Source organism: Enoplosus armatus, chromosome 7 (assembly GCF_043641665.1).
Source record: "Enoplosus armatus isolate fEnoArm2 chromosome 7, fEnoArm2.hap1, whole genome shotgun sequence".
NCBI lineage: Eukaryota > Metazoa > Chordata > Actinopteri > Centrarchiformes > Enoplosidae > Enoplosus > Enoplosus armatus.
In genome coordinates, this window is record NC_092186.1 from 22,218,636 (window position 1) to 22,234,916 (window position 16,281).

Below are 16,281 nucleotides of genomic sequence, written 5' to 3' on the forward strand. Positions count from 1 at the left end.
ACTCAGAGGTTCTCCTTCTGCTTCCACAGATCACACGGTTGCATGGCAACACACTCAGGGATTATCGTGATAAAGTTAGCATTGATCTTCTTTCAATCACTTGGTGTTACAGAGATTTGTCATTTGTCAGCCTTTGAAGCACGTTCCTTCAGTAGCGGTGAGCCACACACATAGCCATTGTTCCACAACACAACATGCATTATTGTTGGTATCCATGAATCACCTTCATTAAATGCTCCTCTGGTGTTGACTTTTTTATAATTACCATGAGATTCAGTAAAAAAACAAACGAAAAATGAATTGACCTCCTAACAAGTACTGTGTGTAGCCTTAGTGCCATAGATAAAAGATAAATGACATAAAAGAACCATCACATTGCAATAGGATGACACATTCCTTCATTACAATGAACACTGCAAATGTAATTTACTGGCAAAGCTGTGTCACTGAGCATGTGCAGCGACGTCAAGGCTACTCTCTGGAGACTGAAAATGCTGTCATGGAGTTGTTTCAGAATAAACTACACTGGCTATGTTCGTTTTAATTAAAGAATATATCAGTGGTATGACTCTTTTATCATTTGTTTCAATAGTCTTTGGACAACAACCACTTTGGAGTTCTTTGGCACTGGGAAACTGCTGTACCTACCTCATCTACACAGATAATTCTTATTGGTAGACTAAATGTGGTCTCTTATGGGTTTCTTGATAAGAATTAAAAGGCCAGCAGCATTATAAGTCCATTCATTTGCAAACTTTTATCCATTTATCCATCCACATAAACGCAATATATCCGCATCTGACTTACGACAGTTTGCTTCATCCGATTTGTCCTTGCAGTCTGCATCTCCGTCGCACTTCCAGTTCATGTGGACACACTCCCCACTCCCGCACTGGAACTCGCCAACCGGGCAGCGGGGTTTCTGGGGTTTCTGGGGCTCCGTCCTCCGGCTGCAGCGCTCCATGGACTCGTCCGACTTGTCCTTGCAGTCCGGGTCACCGTCGCAACTCCACAGGGCGGGGATGCACTCAGTGTCATTGCAGCGGAACTCGTGCTGGCCGCAGGTGGGAGCCAAGCACTTCTCCTCGTCGCTGGCGTCCCCGCAGTCGTCGTCGCCATCACACACAAAGATTGGTGCCACACACTTCCCATTGCGACAATGGAAATCTTGGGAGGGGCAGGCCTTGGCATCTACAGGAGGAATGGGACAGGGGGATGAAAAACAGAGGAGGTTAACATTGTGAGAGACAATGTATATATAATCTATAGTCAGCTGTCAAATAAAGCATGCATCCACTTGAACTCCTTCTGGAAGCAGACAGTGATGCAGGTGGGAGGAGATAAGATAAAATGGGAGTTAGAGGACAGATACAGTTAACTTATCACTGCATGCATTACAATTCCTTGGGAGAGTAGGAATATATGCAGCAACATGTCTTCCTCTCGTTCTGTGGAGATGGATTGAAAGACACTGTTGGTGTTCAAATTTAGAGTTAATGAGCAGAGGGCAATTCCACGTCTCCCTCCCATTGCTCTTGGGCTTTTGGTGCCCGGTGGGAGTAAAAGGAAGAGTTTGATTTGAAGTCAAACTGGCGACTGTGCGTGGTGCTGAGGAGCAGTAACTGTTCAAGTAAAAAGGGATAAAGAGCCGGGGGGGGGGGGGGGGGAGCAGATGAACTCGCCTGACGGCATACGCAAATATTATGCATTATTAAATAGAAATAAACATGGTCTCAACCCTTTAAACAATGAATGCAACCATTATTACATTGAAACACAGGAGATAAGCATGACGTCCGACCATATGAAGCGGGAGGTCGAGAGCATATGTGCAGCAGGAGTCCAGTATGTGGGAACAGGTGTACAATGAGCAATGAGTAGGGCCACAGCTGCAGGTGCCTGCCGCAGTGCAGACCCCCCCCCCCCCCCCCCCCCCCATCCTCCGCGACTATTTGTGTGTGTGCGTGTGAATGTTTATACAGAAATACCTGTGGAGACTGTGTATATTTATGTGCTTGATTGTCTGTGCATGTGTTTATTTCTTCACCTACAGTATCTGGAGACTTCTGGCAGCTGGGAAATTATCACAAAAAACGATGATGAATAATATTTAAACTTCTTTACGCATCGGTGAGGGTGTGTGTGTGTGTGTGTGTGTGTGTGTGTGTTGCGTTTTACTGGCAAACTGCGTGTTTCCTCTTTGATATATCCCAGCAGTGAGATGATCTAATTCCAGCCAGGTTGGACAAATCGACAAATCAATTTGAATCATGTATTCTGCTAGAAAAAAAGAAAGAAAGAAAGAAAGAAAGAAAGAAAATAAAAACCACTTGTCTTTGATGTAAAGTTCCTCTCTGGGCGACCAACATAGCCGCTTCACACTCTCTCTCTCTCTCGCTTCTACCAACCCACACAGTGCGCCAAAGGGACTCATTATGATAATAGGCTATTGGATTCCCTGCTAGCTATTACTGCTAGCATGCTAATCATCCCCACTCAGATCTAAGTAATTTAATTAACAGGAGCACATAAACAACATCAGCAGCATCCCGGCAGAAGCTTAGGTGGTTTGGGGGTCACGTAAGGTGTGCTTGTGCAAACAAATACTTGGTGAAAGTTATAAAGTGATTATTTTAACACTTTTTGCTTCCGAAAATTGGAAACATATTTTGCTTCATCCCAGAGGGTGATGATGTGTTGCAAGTCAGACTAAACACCTTTTGGGTTTTTTTTATGCGTTTTCCCATTAAAGCTTGGTCAGCCAGGTGTGTTGGCTATAAACAGCGATGCTGGGATAAGAAGCTTGTTAGTGTGGTTCCCACTGGGATGTTGAGCTATAAAAAAAAGAAAAAAAGATAGTTTGTTCTCAATAGCTTTATTTCCACTACAGGAACAGGCAGGCGGCTCGCAGTTCATCGAATGTGCGTCTCACGGATGAAACCAACTTTAACTTGAGTTTGAAATTCACAGGAACGAAGGCGGTATTAAACCCATCCTGCACGAGTTACAAGAGGGGTGGGATGGCATCTATTCTCCTTCTTTAGGTTTTTCACCATCCCTGGATCCCTGGATACATATTTCAGCTATTTCCTTTGTTTTTGTCACACTGAATACTGAAACCTGAATAAAATGGAACACGGAGCAGCAATATACAGCATACACATAAGTTAACAAAAGTAAGTAAACAAGTCATGTTGGGGGAAAGAAACAGCCTTTTCCACAATAGTTGTGGAACGCTTTATGGTCGTGTTTTGGCATATCAGAGCTTCTGACTGATCCTTGGCATTATTCATTAAGAACCAAGCCAGGGTTAATCGTGACTTCAAACCTGATCCTTGACAAGGAATACCACAATTATCGCGCTGTGTCTCAGATCACTGGTATTGTTGTCACTGAAGTGAAGCGTCTCTAAACATGACGACCCCACTTCCCATAAACCCTGCTGCTCTCTGTTTCAGAGAAGAGGATGCCACCTGCCCAAACCCCACAGTTCAGCTCTCTGCGCCTGTGTGTCGTGTTTGCCTGTGACTTCACTAAACCAGATAAAAAATATTCAAAGTCTTTCACTTCTTCTTTCCTCTGCCATTACATGAAAGTCTTAATGCTGTTTGTGCTGGATGAAAAGTACACTCTCATGAAGGAATCTCCCTTTGTTCCTGTTACGTAATCCAGAAGATTTCCTTTGAAATCAGACGGCTTGCCATGTAAGAATGCTTTGCAGAGGACTTGAAGATGGTGACATTTGCCTCATTGCTTCTTACTGATATTAGAACGCTATGTGTCACCCTCTGTCTATCGGCCTGCGGACATCAGCATACGTAATGTTCTGGTGTTTGCTGTTTTCCAGGGTGAACTTCCGAAATCCACACAGAGCGCAGGGCCACTCCAGCTGTGTGTTACTTCAATCCCTTGATCCCATCACCTAACCACGTCAAAGCTGACACACGCCAAGAGGAATTCGGTCGATCAGTCAGGGAAGCCGGCTCTCGGTTTAACACCAATCCTTCAAAACAGAGAGAAGGGAGATTGCGGCGCTCAGAGAAGCACATGGGGCGGTAGATCCATTGATAGGTTTGAGAGTAGAAATGTCCTTTCCCACCAAAAGGGACCCATCCCCGGAATAACAGGAAGGCAGATGTAATAGCAGATAAAGGCGGAGAGGATAGATGGTCGGATGTGACAGGTAACAGATTAGATATAGTGGGATTACAGACAACAAACTCTGCAACTGTAACTTTATATTATAACGGAATTTAAAATAATTAGTAACACTTGTTTAAGCTACTTACAATAGGTGTCTCGCCCCCCCCAAAAAGTGAATAAAGTGCAAGAAGAAAGCTTGGAAAAAAAGTTGAGAGGAGTCAGGTTGTGTTACAGAGCTGGCCTCCTGACTGTTAATTAAACACATCCATCCAATGGATTATTTTACCAATTACAATTTTAAATAGGTAATCAGTAATCTGTAACTGATTACATCTTGACAGTAACCTTCCCCACCTGCAGGTGATTGTGTTTAACTCGGGGTCGAAGCTTTCTATTCATCCATCCCCAGACCCTCCACTGGACAGCTAATAGATGGAGTTGGGAGATAGGGCGCAGCTCATTGACCTTGATCTGAAGGACAATTGAACTCTCTTTCAGCGTGGGCTGCTCTGAAACAAGCAGTTATGCATAGTGTACACACACACACACACACACACACACACACAGGAAAAGGTATGTAATCTCCACCTAACACACTCAAAAAGAGGCAAGCACACATACAGGTGGACATTAAAACACAGATCTATTTGTGCTTCAATGTGCATTCAAACACATGTAATGCAGAGACACTAGATATACCCACACATACACATGCACACACACACACACACACACACACACACACACACACACACACACACACACACACACACACACACACACACACACCTCACTTCAACCTTTCTCTCTGAGTCACCTGGTTTAATGTTTCTGGAGCGTGGAATCCAATCAGACTCCGGTCTAACATGGCAGCCACTGAGCCGTGGTGTGGGAGCACGCACATGTGTGTACACGCATACACACACACATACACACACACACACACACACACACACACACACACACACACACACACACACACACACACACACACACACACTTTAGCCCCCATCAATACGCTTGTCACAAACCTTAGTTCACCAGGTGTGCTAGCAGAAAAGCAAGCTAAAGATCACAGATCAGCTCTAACAACAGAGAAATAGAAGTAAAACACTACACACACACACGCTGTGTAAAATGCTACATTTAACCACAAACAGAATCACGCTCGCTCTGCAATCAGCTAAAAGCAGACACTAACACCTGAAGGCATTTCAGTGCAGGGTAGGCTTAATGGGCCGTACAGTAGACAAGCGACATGTTCATCTACTCTATGAAATATCAATATGTATGCCGTATCTTTCATGCGAGAGCGTCAATAAAAAAACAAATCCGTGTTGAGTCAAGCATGCCTTGTACTGTCAGACACACAAGGGTAATTGCAAACTAATCACTATCTATATTCATGAGGATTGATGGGGAGGAAAAAAAAATAAAATAAAATCAGTAAAATATTACTGTTCAATTATTCACTATTTATTAAAATACCAGCCCAAACCGCATCCAACACTTCAGTGCGTGCTTTCATCAGGGCTGTGCACTGTGAATACCCAGCGCCTCGAAACATGACTTGGACTGAGGGGTTTCCAATAGTTCTGCTACTTGAGGCCGGTGTTGTTGCATTATAAAGAGGGACTGCAGCAGTGACGCCTCATATATTCACGCTATTTGGAGAAATTGTTATTACTTTTCCGTTTGGTCACTGGAAGATATTCCTCCTCATGCACAGTGACAACTGACGAATTGAAACTGATGGCGCGATGCAACATTGTCTCCTGAGCAGCAAGCAAGCTCTCGGTCAATAATGATGGCTGACCCACTTCACCACCTCCACACTGGAGATTAACAGGAAGTGCAGTTTTTAAAGGTAATATCAGTGTGCAATACCTCTTTTTAGAGGTGCCAACGAACAAAATGACAGGGCACCACATTTTAAAATTGCGTAAAAGTAACAATGAAATTACTAGGCACATACATGAAAAAACCTGACATCATAAACTCATTTTCTTGCACTCCACATCTCCACAGCGCTCGGAAACATCCTCATGCAACTGAGTCAGTGTCTTTAGGACAGTTGGTTAATGTAGCATTTGCTATCTATCAGGCGCCATTACCCTTCATATCATTAAAACAGCAAACCGTCAGAGGAAGAAGAGTTGCCAGAGGCGTCGGCATCCCCGCATCTGTAACGAGACGGTTGTGTGCTGCACAGGTCTAGGAATATTAGCCTGCCACTTAGTTGGGGACTAAACACTGAGAAGCTGTGTGGGAGAAAGACGAAGCGGACAAGAGGGAGGAGAGACAGTTTTAGATCATTCATTTTAGATTCTGATGCAACACATTCTGCAGGAGGGCCGGAGGGGCCCCGAGTGTGTATGTGTGCGTGTGTGTGTGTGTGTCTGTCTGTCTGTGTGTGTGTGAAGAGAGACGTAGACAACTTGACATGAAGTCCCTCTCCAGGGCCCTCACAAAGTGTTTATTAGTGCTTTGGCTACATTAGGCCTTTGAAGCATCGACGCGGGAGGATAGCAGCATGCACGCATGCACACACACACACACACACACACACACACACACACACACACACACACACACACACACACACACACACACACACACACACACACACACACACACACACACACTGGTGACCACCAGACAGGCAGGCCCTAAGCCCTCAGCTCTTCGACTTGCTGTAACATAAAAGTGATCCTCCTTTTTCCTGATGGAATAGACAAGACAGTGAGGAGAGACGAAATTCCGAATAGATTTATCACTGACTGACAAACAGAAGGCAGCTTCAGAAGAAATTCACTCTCCGACAGCCCGGCCAAATGGGGTTTACCAGGCACACAGCCGACACTACATGTTTGGAGCATTGGTGGGAAAGCTGCATCTAATATGGCAGTCGCCTCTTTTGGTTTAAAGATGTGAAGAAGAAGAAAAATGAAGAAAATATGATACAAGATAGTGCTAGTGCAGTACTTATATTTTACACTTTGTTATACACTGCTCATTCACTAGAAGTCGAGTCAATTTTACTTATACAGCCCAATATCACAAATCACACTCTCTTGCCTCAAGGGGCTTTTCTGTACAGCATACGACACCCTTTTCCCCTTTAACGGGGAGAAAATGGAAGAAGAACAACAGAGGAGGGATGCCTCTCCCAGGACAGACAGATATAAATACATATATAGACTACAGATGTCATGTGTACAGAATAGACCGGCATAATAAAGTTACAATACGGACAATCAAAATGTGCAATACCAGCACGCTTATATTACTTTAAAACCATAAACATGATGCTGCCTTTTCCTCAGTGCAATCTGCTGATTTATTTCTCATTTATTTCAATTTATCTTTCTGTCTCAAATGTTGTGATTACTTTGCACACAACTTGCTTTTCAATAACTTTCACTTTAGCCAGCAATGCGGAGAAAACTGCTGAGGGAGAAAAGAAGGAGACAGGGAATGCAGAAGTAAATGTATCTGCAGAAGAAACGATGAAACGGTGAGCTGTAGAGGGGTTTTGGATTTGCAATAACCTGAAGCTTCCATCATATTTGGGGGGATTCCTGAATTTACCTACCTAATAGCCTCGGTAGCTCACCTGGTGGAGCGCGCACCACGTTTCAAGGAGTTCTTACTTAGTCTTAGATAATAAGAATGGATGACACCATGACCACCATGTATGGTCGATGGTGATACCAAAATTGTTTAAGGAGAAAGCCAGCTAAAACCCCACTGGTTCATTATCTGGGTTTACGGTTTCCCAGCAAACTATGGTCTAACTGAAAAAGGCTTACCATTTTCTGGACATTAAATATTTTACATACTAAAACCTGAACACACTAGAAATGGACCTTTATTTCAAAAATATGTACATCAGTAAACTGTCAAATAAAACCCCTGTCCAAATCAGGCTCAATCGAGTCTAGATTTACAGCACATTCAGCGCTTGCTTTCAGACCCCAGCATGCGGCTGCATTACTATGAAACAGCACACTGGTAAAACTAAACGAATCACACAAAATACAACCACGGCATTTCAACTTCATCTCCCCCACCATCTGCCAAATAGAGACTTTGCATTCACCTGTGCTGGTTAGATTGTCTTCTGTCTTGTCAAACTGAGTGTGAAAAGCCCCCGAAAATAAGACCTCAATGCAGCGTGGCAGCGGAGTCTGGGGAATCCAAGTGGAATGGCAGCTTAGATGGAGAGAAAAAATGGCACAACATTCACTGGGAGACTGAAACTCTCTGTGTAACCTGATTGGTATACACCAGGGACAGACTTTCTCTTAACCACCTTCATGATGAGTGGGGACTATGGGGATTGCACACACGCGCACACACACACACACACACACACACACACACACACACACACACACACACACACACACACACACACACACACACAGCCCAACAGGGAGGTGTACTGAATAGAAAAGGATATTTCAATAGCTCAATCACCACCATCTAACCGGCAGCTTAGACTTGAATATTAACAGCCTCACCAGCAATCACAGTAGATTGAATGTCTATATGTGTGTGTGTGTGTGTGTGTGTGTGTGTAGGCGTGTGTATTGACATGGGTGCATTGTGGATGCCATTGGTCAAAACATTTCATATTTCATTAGAATTCAGCCATCAAATGTAAAATGGGACACGGCCATCGCTCCATCCTTGTGGCTCCGCACAGTCTTAAATCTTATCAAGCCCCCCCCGCCCCCCCCTGCACACACAACACACATGGACACACACACTCTGCATGCCTGTCTGGAAAATAATTGCATCCCCTTCGATAATTGTTGAGTAGTAAATCCATGAATACATTAAAAATAGGTCATTGTGATTAAGTGTGATGATTACATCTCCACAATATGCATTTTACCATGCATGATAATGACATAATTACCATTTTAGATGGCCTCATCATGATAAAGTAGTTGTTTTTCATGTTGAACACTCTCCACCGTTAAAACCCCCCCCCAAAAAACAAAACAAAAACCATGTTTCTTTCTCGATATTACAGTGTGTGTTAAGACCATTTGAACAGGCTCGAACTTTACTGGAGACATAGTTCAACCCTACTGCCTGTTCCACAAGGTATTTTAGAAGAAAAAAGAAATCACACAGAGGTTTATGATACAGCAACAACTGTTTTGTTATTCGTTTGAAAACTGCAGCTCCCAGGAGCGGACGTGTGTTAAGACTGAGTGGGAAGTGAATCTCAAAAAAGGTAACACAACTGTACACAAAGCCCACAGAGAGGAGGTTCTTAATCCTGCGTTCACTGGACACATTTCTAGACAAACTCTAGCTACCAGCTAGTTACCAGCTACTGGCTTTATTACATTAACCAGCAGCTAGGAGCCACTGAGGTCCCAATATGGACAGAAAGACAGCATGTGTTTCACTTGTGTTTTTCTTTCGTTTTTTTTTCTTCAAAGAGGCCAAAAGAATCTGTATAAAAGTACGTTGTGGGAGAAGGCTATGAGAACACTCTCTTGCCTGAGGTGGACTGGGTCGTCGGCTGTCTATAGGTTACTGGACAAGAAAGCAGCAAAATGAAACGATTCTTCCTCCCTGCCTTTTTTACATTCCGTTGCATCACCTTCTGAGCAAAGTTGTGGTTTCACTTTGGTCAATTTTCCGACAAACACACTCCCCCGTCATCTCCGTGTGATTCCGAGAGTGTGTGCAAGTGCAGGGGAAAGGACGGGGTTGGGGGTGAAAGAGGATTAAGGGAGCGCTCTTAAAGCCAGCATTGGAGGAAGACGGTCTGCCCGAGTCGGATGCAAGTGCGAACGCCTCTGGGCGCGCAGTGAGCCCGTTTGTGTGCTGGTGCTCCATCACGTTACACCTACGCACACAGTGAGAGCAGTCAAAGGATTATAAATGATGAAGGAGAATGTAATGGGAAGAAACTCTGAGACTCTGAGGCGGCCACTCTATGTCTATGCAGCCACCTCTTCTCGTGGAAATACGAGTGAAGCAAGATAAAAGAGGCAAAACCACTCACACACTACATCCTGGAGGGTGGACTCTTCTTCGTCCTCTTTGATCTGTTATCGAATAACGGAATACAGGTACCGGTGGCCTACCGTGAGCTGGACTGAAGAAGTTATATGTTGCACATGTGCAGATGTCTGGGGGAACTGACATGTTTACGTGTATGCGTGTTCATGCGTGTGCAGTTTGTATCTCACTGTGTTCCGTTTAGGATGTTTACTCCGTGCGGAAAGCTTTTAAACTTGCATCTCCACACATCAACACTTAACCCCCCCCCCCTTCTTCCGCTTCCTACCAGAATAACACACACACACACAATGTCTCCCTCTCCTCCGCCCCTCTCTCCGCCCTGCTATAAAACACCAAGTAACGTATCCCTGGTGGGCATCGATCCAGCAACAGCTTGCTGTAATGTTAACACGGCAGCACAGGCAGATGTGAAAAGAGCAACAGGTCCCCAGGGCCAACAGGAGCCTCTCTCTCTCTCTCTCTCTCTCTCTCTCTCTGTCTGTGTGTCTCGTATTAGCCAATATAGTGCAGAACGTGTCTGTGGAGTGAGTACTGACTCTGTAGAGTCCAGTCCTTTATTAAGTGACTATGAAAGACTGAAAGACCATCACATTCGCAACTGTAGCAAATGAACGGTTTCCAGATCACTGCGCGTCGTTGAACAGCAGTCGTTCGCAGTTTCTTCAGAAGCAATCTGGAAGGAAACTAAACACGCTGTGTCCTCATTGCTCCTGCTTCTACCTGCTTGACACAGGGCGGTAAACTGTAAATAAACTGTAATTATCTACCTTATAAAGACTTTATTAACGTGTCCGTCCGCTGAAGGTTTAGAGCGCTTGTAATGATTTTGTCTCGCATAAATGTGTGAAAGAAAGTCAGTCTGTTCTGTCGAAGATTTCCTGAGGTGACGCCATTCGCTGCTCTTAACTTAAAGGTACATGCTGTCACTATTTGAGATATGTATTGTGACTGAGATGTTTGTAATTAATGCACATTTTGTTGACATTGAATATTGGTCATTAGTGACACCTACGTTTTCCGCTAAAATAACTTGTGACCAGCATAAGTTAATACATTTCAGTGGCCTGTAATTAATACAGAAGCACAATGTTAAGTCTGATACATTTAAAGGGACATTGTATTATTAAAGGGACATGGTGTATTATTTCTGAATGACACTAGTTCATAACAGTGGTTCAACCAGTTGTATACTGTTGTAAAAAATGCATGAATGTTTATTGAATACAAAAGTCAATGGAAATGTGTTCAATCACAGAGGGAGTAGCTAGAGTGAACGTGTGTTTATTGGAATTGAGAATGCTGAATGATGTGATGGACTCTAGTGAAGGGAACTGAATGAAATATAAATAACTGCAATGTATAGGACAGAAATGTTTTGTGTTCACATGATATCGAGTTGTTTAACAAAACAACCAGAGAAGCAATCTGGAAGGAGAGTAAACACACCGTGTCCTCATTGACACAGGTTACATGTCTGTTGCTGTGGGACTCATTCCTGGGACCCCTAACGACAACAACATAATTCAATCTTCAATTCCACTGATGGATGCTTGAATCCAGTTGTGATTAGACTTGTAACTGTTTGAGATCTTGACATTAGCCGACACGCTAATTTTTGTGTGTGTGTGTTTGTGAGGTATATGAGGTAAGACTGAAACATTATTAATCAGCATGCTTCAGTGAAAGGAACATAAAACCCACACACAGTAGTTTGTTGAGGACTTTAAATGGCTGCAACGGTTTAGAATAACACACAGTAAGAGTGTCCTTTGGCTTTAACCTGTCGGGACAAATGTACAGTACGTTTATCATGCATTCCCAAATAAGACTGAGGGTTTGAGTGGGGTCCACAGTATGTGCTGCAGGTGCTAGTTGATCTCATAAAGGTAACTCCGTCATCTATATTAGCAATGCCAGCCACATCGACATGATTACAGTATTTTCATAGCTCTCCAAGGATCAGAAATAGCCTGCCCGACTGTGATACAGTTAAGCTCAGATGCAGTGAGCGGGTAACAAAGATAGAGGGGAAAACTATGAGTTAATCCCCCCCCCCAACAAACAAACAAACAAGACACATATAATGAATATATTGAGGAATTCATTCCCTCGCTACTGGACAATTTAATTAACCCAACTTCTTAATTCCAACACTGGCGCATGCCTTTTCGTTTCTATTAACAGGCATTAGTGATGCATTGAGAGGTGAGGGGAAAATCCCCTAATCCATGAGTGTCTGTTCTCCCATTTGTTGAAATCAAAAGTGAAGTGGTGAGCAGGTGTAAAGAGCACTTTTCAATTGTGTTTTGATAAAAATCTTCATCTAAAAAGAAGAGTTAGTATTATTTAGTATTCAGCAAAAAAAAGGGAGGCCATACATCATGTAGGCACCCCCTTTACTCAAACACACACACACACACACACACACACCCTGTATCACGCAAACACACAGCTAGCAGCAGCGGCTGTGCACCTAAACGAATGCCATTTCACATCAACATAAATTAAAGGCTGATAAACTTTCTTCAGAGGCCTCCTCTAAATGTAATAAAGAACCTCTCTTCCTGGACCCATGTTTTATTCAACGTTTGGTTATGCTCAATTAGCATCCCTAATTAACGTTAGCTGTGCTCCAATTGTAGCATGCGGCGTGAGGGTGGGGTTGGAGAGAGTGCAGAGGAGATCAGAGGTGGAGGAAGAGGGTGGTGGGGAGGATGAGGGGCTGGATTTGAAGCAGCAGATTTCAAAAAGGAAATATGTTTTCTAATGACTGAGTGAATGCATGTGTGGCTGGGTGGTGTAGTACAATACATACACACTTTCTACACAAGTTTTAATATGGTTTATGAAAACATTCATTAGCATGCCACCATTAAACTAATTTAGCATGGAACACACACGCTCCCAACATCCCTTGCATGTGTTTTTTTTATTAATTAGTTAATTTATTTTTTATCAATTATTTCTGTTAGTAAGAGCTTTTAGAGATAAGTGTGTCTGCCTGTCACTGATAACCCTGAATGGTGGCGTGCGTCGCAGAAATGTTGGCATTACCAGAATGCCAGTCTGGCAGAGCTATTCGCACCGTATTGTGCCCCCATCTGCTATCAGACTGCTTCGTCACGTAGCGGCGCTTTGTTATCTCTACATAAAATACTCGATTTTGTTGTTTCGGTGTCTGTAACGTCAAGAACAAATCAGTTTTTGAATGGTAAATGTAATAACAGCGCCATGATTAGGTTTTATGCTACCTCAATCCGAGTGTAGGTCTGATTTATCTTTATACCTCTTATGTTTTACTGTATGCACAGAGTGACGGGAGAAGGAGAAGGTAGATTGATACACCTGATCTGATTCATGGTGGTAAATACTGCGGGAACCACAGCCAAATGTGCAGCACAAGACGCTTGTTTTTCTGCTGTCATGTGAATACACCTGAGGACAGTAAGAATTGTGTGTTGTTATTTTTGCACACTTATTTTTGTGACAACACACTATGTCTAAAGCTTACTGAAAATTCACTTAAACTTTGATATAAAGAAAAAAAATGTCAATGGATCAATTGTGTGTCCTTTGAAGTGGACTTTTATGTTCTTTCATGGATCAGATGAACTTAATATTCATCGCCACCACCTTCATCTTTAAATGATAGATCAAAAGCTGATCTCTACAGGTTATTATAACAGCACGACTCCCATATCACACACACACACACACACACACACACACACACACACACACACACACACACACACACGCGCTCAAAGCATCAGGCAGGAAATCAATTATCATCAGGACCCCTATGAAATATTTCACAGCTGTATTAACCACTTTATATTCCACTGCAATAAGGGACAGAGGTTCACGCAGATCACGCAGATGAAAGACAATGGAGGCAACATGTGGCGCCTGATTGCCCTCTGAGTCAATACGCAGGAATTAAAAGAGAATGTAAAAGTGCAGGCGCCTCTGATGGGCGAGGACGGGAAGAGAGGAAGCACTCTTGCTTTTGGACAGTTTGTATGGCGCATCAGAGAGACGGAGATGGTGTGTGGACAATGTAATGGCAGCTCGGGTTACATGACTCAATCAGCAGCCGCTGTTGTTTCCATCAGGCCGTGGCCACAAACTCCCTAATGTGACGACCCAGTGTAGTAGCAGCCTGCACTCTAACAACTTACTGACATGAGCGGGGGATGAGTGAAGAGAGTGCAGAGAGACAAAGAGAGAAACACTCAGAGAAGGTGAGAACCAACAGCAGAGGGAGTTGAATATGAAAAGAAAAAGGGGAGTGAGGACGTGTTTCTATGTTTGCATCAGATGGGTTGAAGCAAACGCTGTAAACAAGCTTTCTGAACGTCAGACACATTAGCAAAACTGGGATCTTTAAAGAGCTGTTTATTATCGGCCAGTCTGCTGGTGCTCCACAGTTGTAAAGTTCATCATATTTTGTGAATTGCTGGCAAAATATTGAGGTAAGATTTCACAACTCTTGGCATGTTGAGGATTGTGCCAAACCTGCATGATGTATTTCTATTTCCATTGCTATCTATCTTATCTAGTGTTTCTGACACATGCTCCTCTTATATTCAGTTACAATGAAAAACAATTGCTCATAGACCGCAAAAAAACAAAAGAGAGAGGGAGAGGAAGAGATGACAAGAAATGGTGAAAAATAGGAGACGGACAATGAGGTTTAATGTTGCGAAACACAGGATGCCTCAATGGACATGAAGGATAACTGAAAGTGAAGTGAAAACAGTCCTTTAACAGCGTAGAGTGGGCAGGCGGGTGTATTTACAATGTGTCCCTGTGACCGGCTTCTGATAGTTAGCCAATATTCCTGGTTTGTACGGAGCATGTTATTGTAAAAGCAATAGCTTAATAATAGTATTCAAAATATACGTGGGTGTTTTTTCTTTGGGTAGATATTTGTTAGATTACCCCCCGGGGTATTCAAAGTGATGAGATTGCACAACTCGAAATCAAAATTAATTAAAATTTGGATATAATTTTTATCTAAATGGCCTCTGGAATCAGCAAAGTTCATTAAAAATGGTAGTTTCACTTACCATTTTACACATCTTTGATTGTGCACATAAGGGACAGATTGAGAGAATTTAACAGCGTCCGGGAGCAATCTTACGGTGTGTATGTTCGTGTGTGTGTGTGTCCTTAATTATACATGCATGCGCACGTCCTTCCGGTGTGCATTACATGCATGTTGTGCTTCACTTCCGGCATGAGAATGTCACAGAGCCTGAGGGACGGTGGCAACATTACGGAAACTGAGATGCATCAGACACACAAACACACACACACACACACACATACACACACACAAACCTTGCGGTTGTAGTCTTACAGAGACCCTCTTCTGCTACACTCACTCTCTCCTATACATTACAATAGCCCCTTGTACAAGTGACAACAACGGGACAGAATTACTTCACCTTCACTCCACAAAAATGTAATTACTCAGTAGGTCTGAAAGTCATACTTGTTCTCCCGAAGACGCCCACATACAGATGTTTATACAGAAATTCGGAAAATGTCTGTACATATACATTTAAAGTGGTTTCTTTTCTACCTAACAGAACACGGGTTTAGTAATGGGAAAATATTACAGGCAATCTATATTCTTCAAAAAAAAAAAAAAATGCTGTGTGTGCATGTGTGTGTGTGTGTGTGTGTCACAGGTTTAAAATCAATAACGCTGAAGGCCAGATGTTTATGCTGATGAAAATCAATGCCCTTTTTACAGCTTTGATGCCAGCTGTGAGGATGGTGGCTAGATAACGCGGTGTGAGTGTGTGCGTATGTGGCTATGCAAAAGCGTGCGGGTGTTGCAGATGAAGTGTGTGTGTGTTTGGGTGTGTATGTATTCTATAGGTTTCGCATAAAGCCAGCTAAGCCTTGTGTATGAGCATTTGAGATATCCAACACTGAAATACGACGATCCGATCTTGCAGAATGATTGAAACCAAGACTGAGCCACGTTGTGTGTTGCAGCGATTTGGTGGAAATATCTTGATTACGTACATCTGTGTTCTTTAGTCAGGTTTTATATTCCGACAGTACAAA

The 16,281-nt window shown here is 43.1% G+C and overlaps 1 protein-coding gene across 1 annotated transcript in view; it reads right to left on the reverse strand.

The window, feature by feature from the left end:
• lrp8 (low density lipoprotein receptor-related protein 8, apolipoprotein e receptor) overlaps nucleotides 1-16,281 on the reverse strand; it is a 151,852-nt gene that overhangs the window by 38,121 nt on the left and 97,450 nt on the right. Inside the window, exon 5 of the mRNA XM_070909505.1 lies at nucleotides 808-1,191. Within this exon, the coding sequence (XP_070765606.1) occupies nucleotides 808-1,191 (384 nt within the window). The remainder of the gene's footprint in view (nucleotides 1-807; nucleotides 1,192-16,281) is intronic.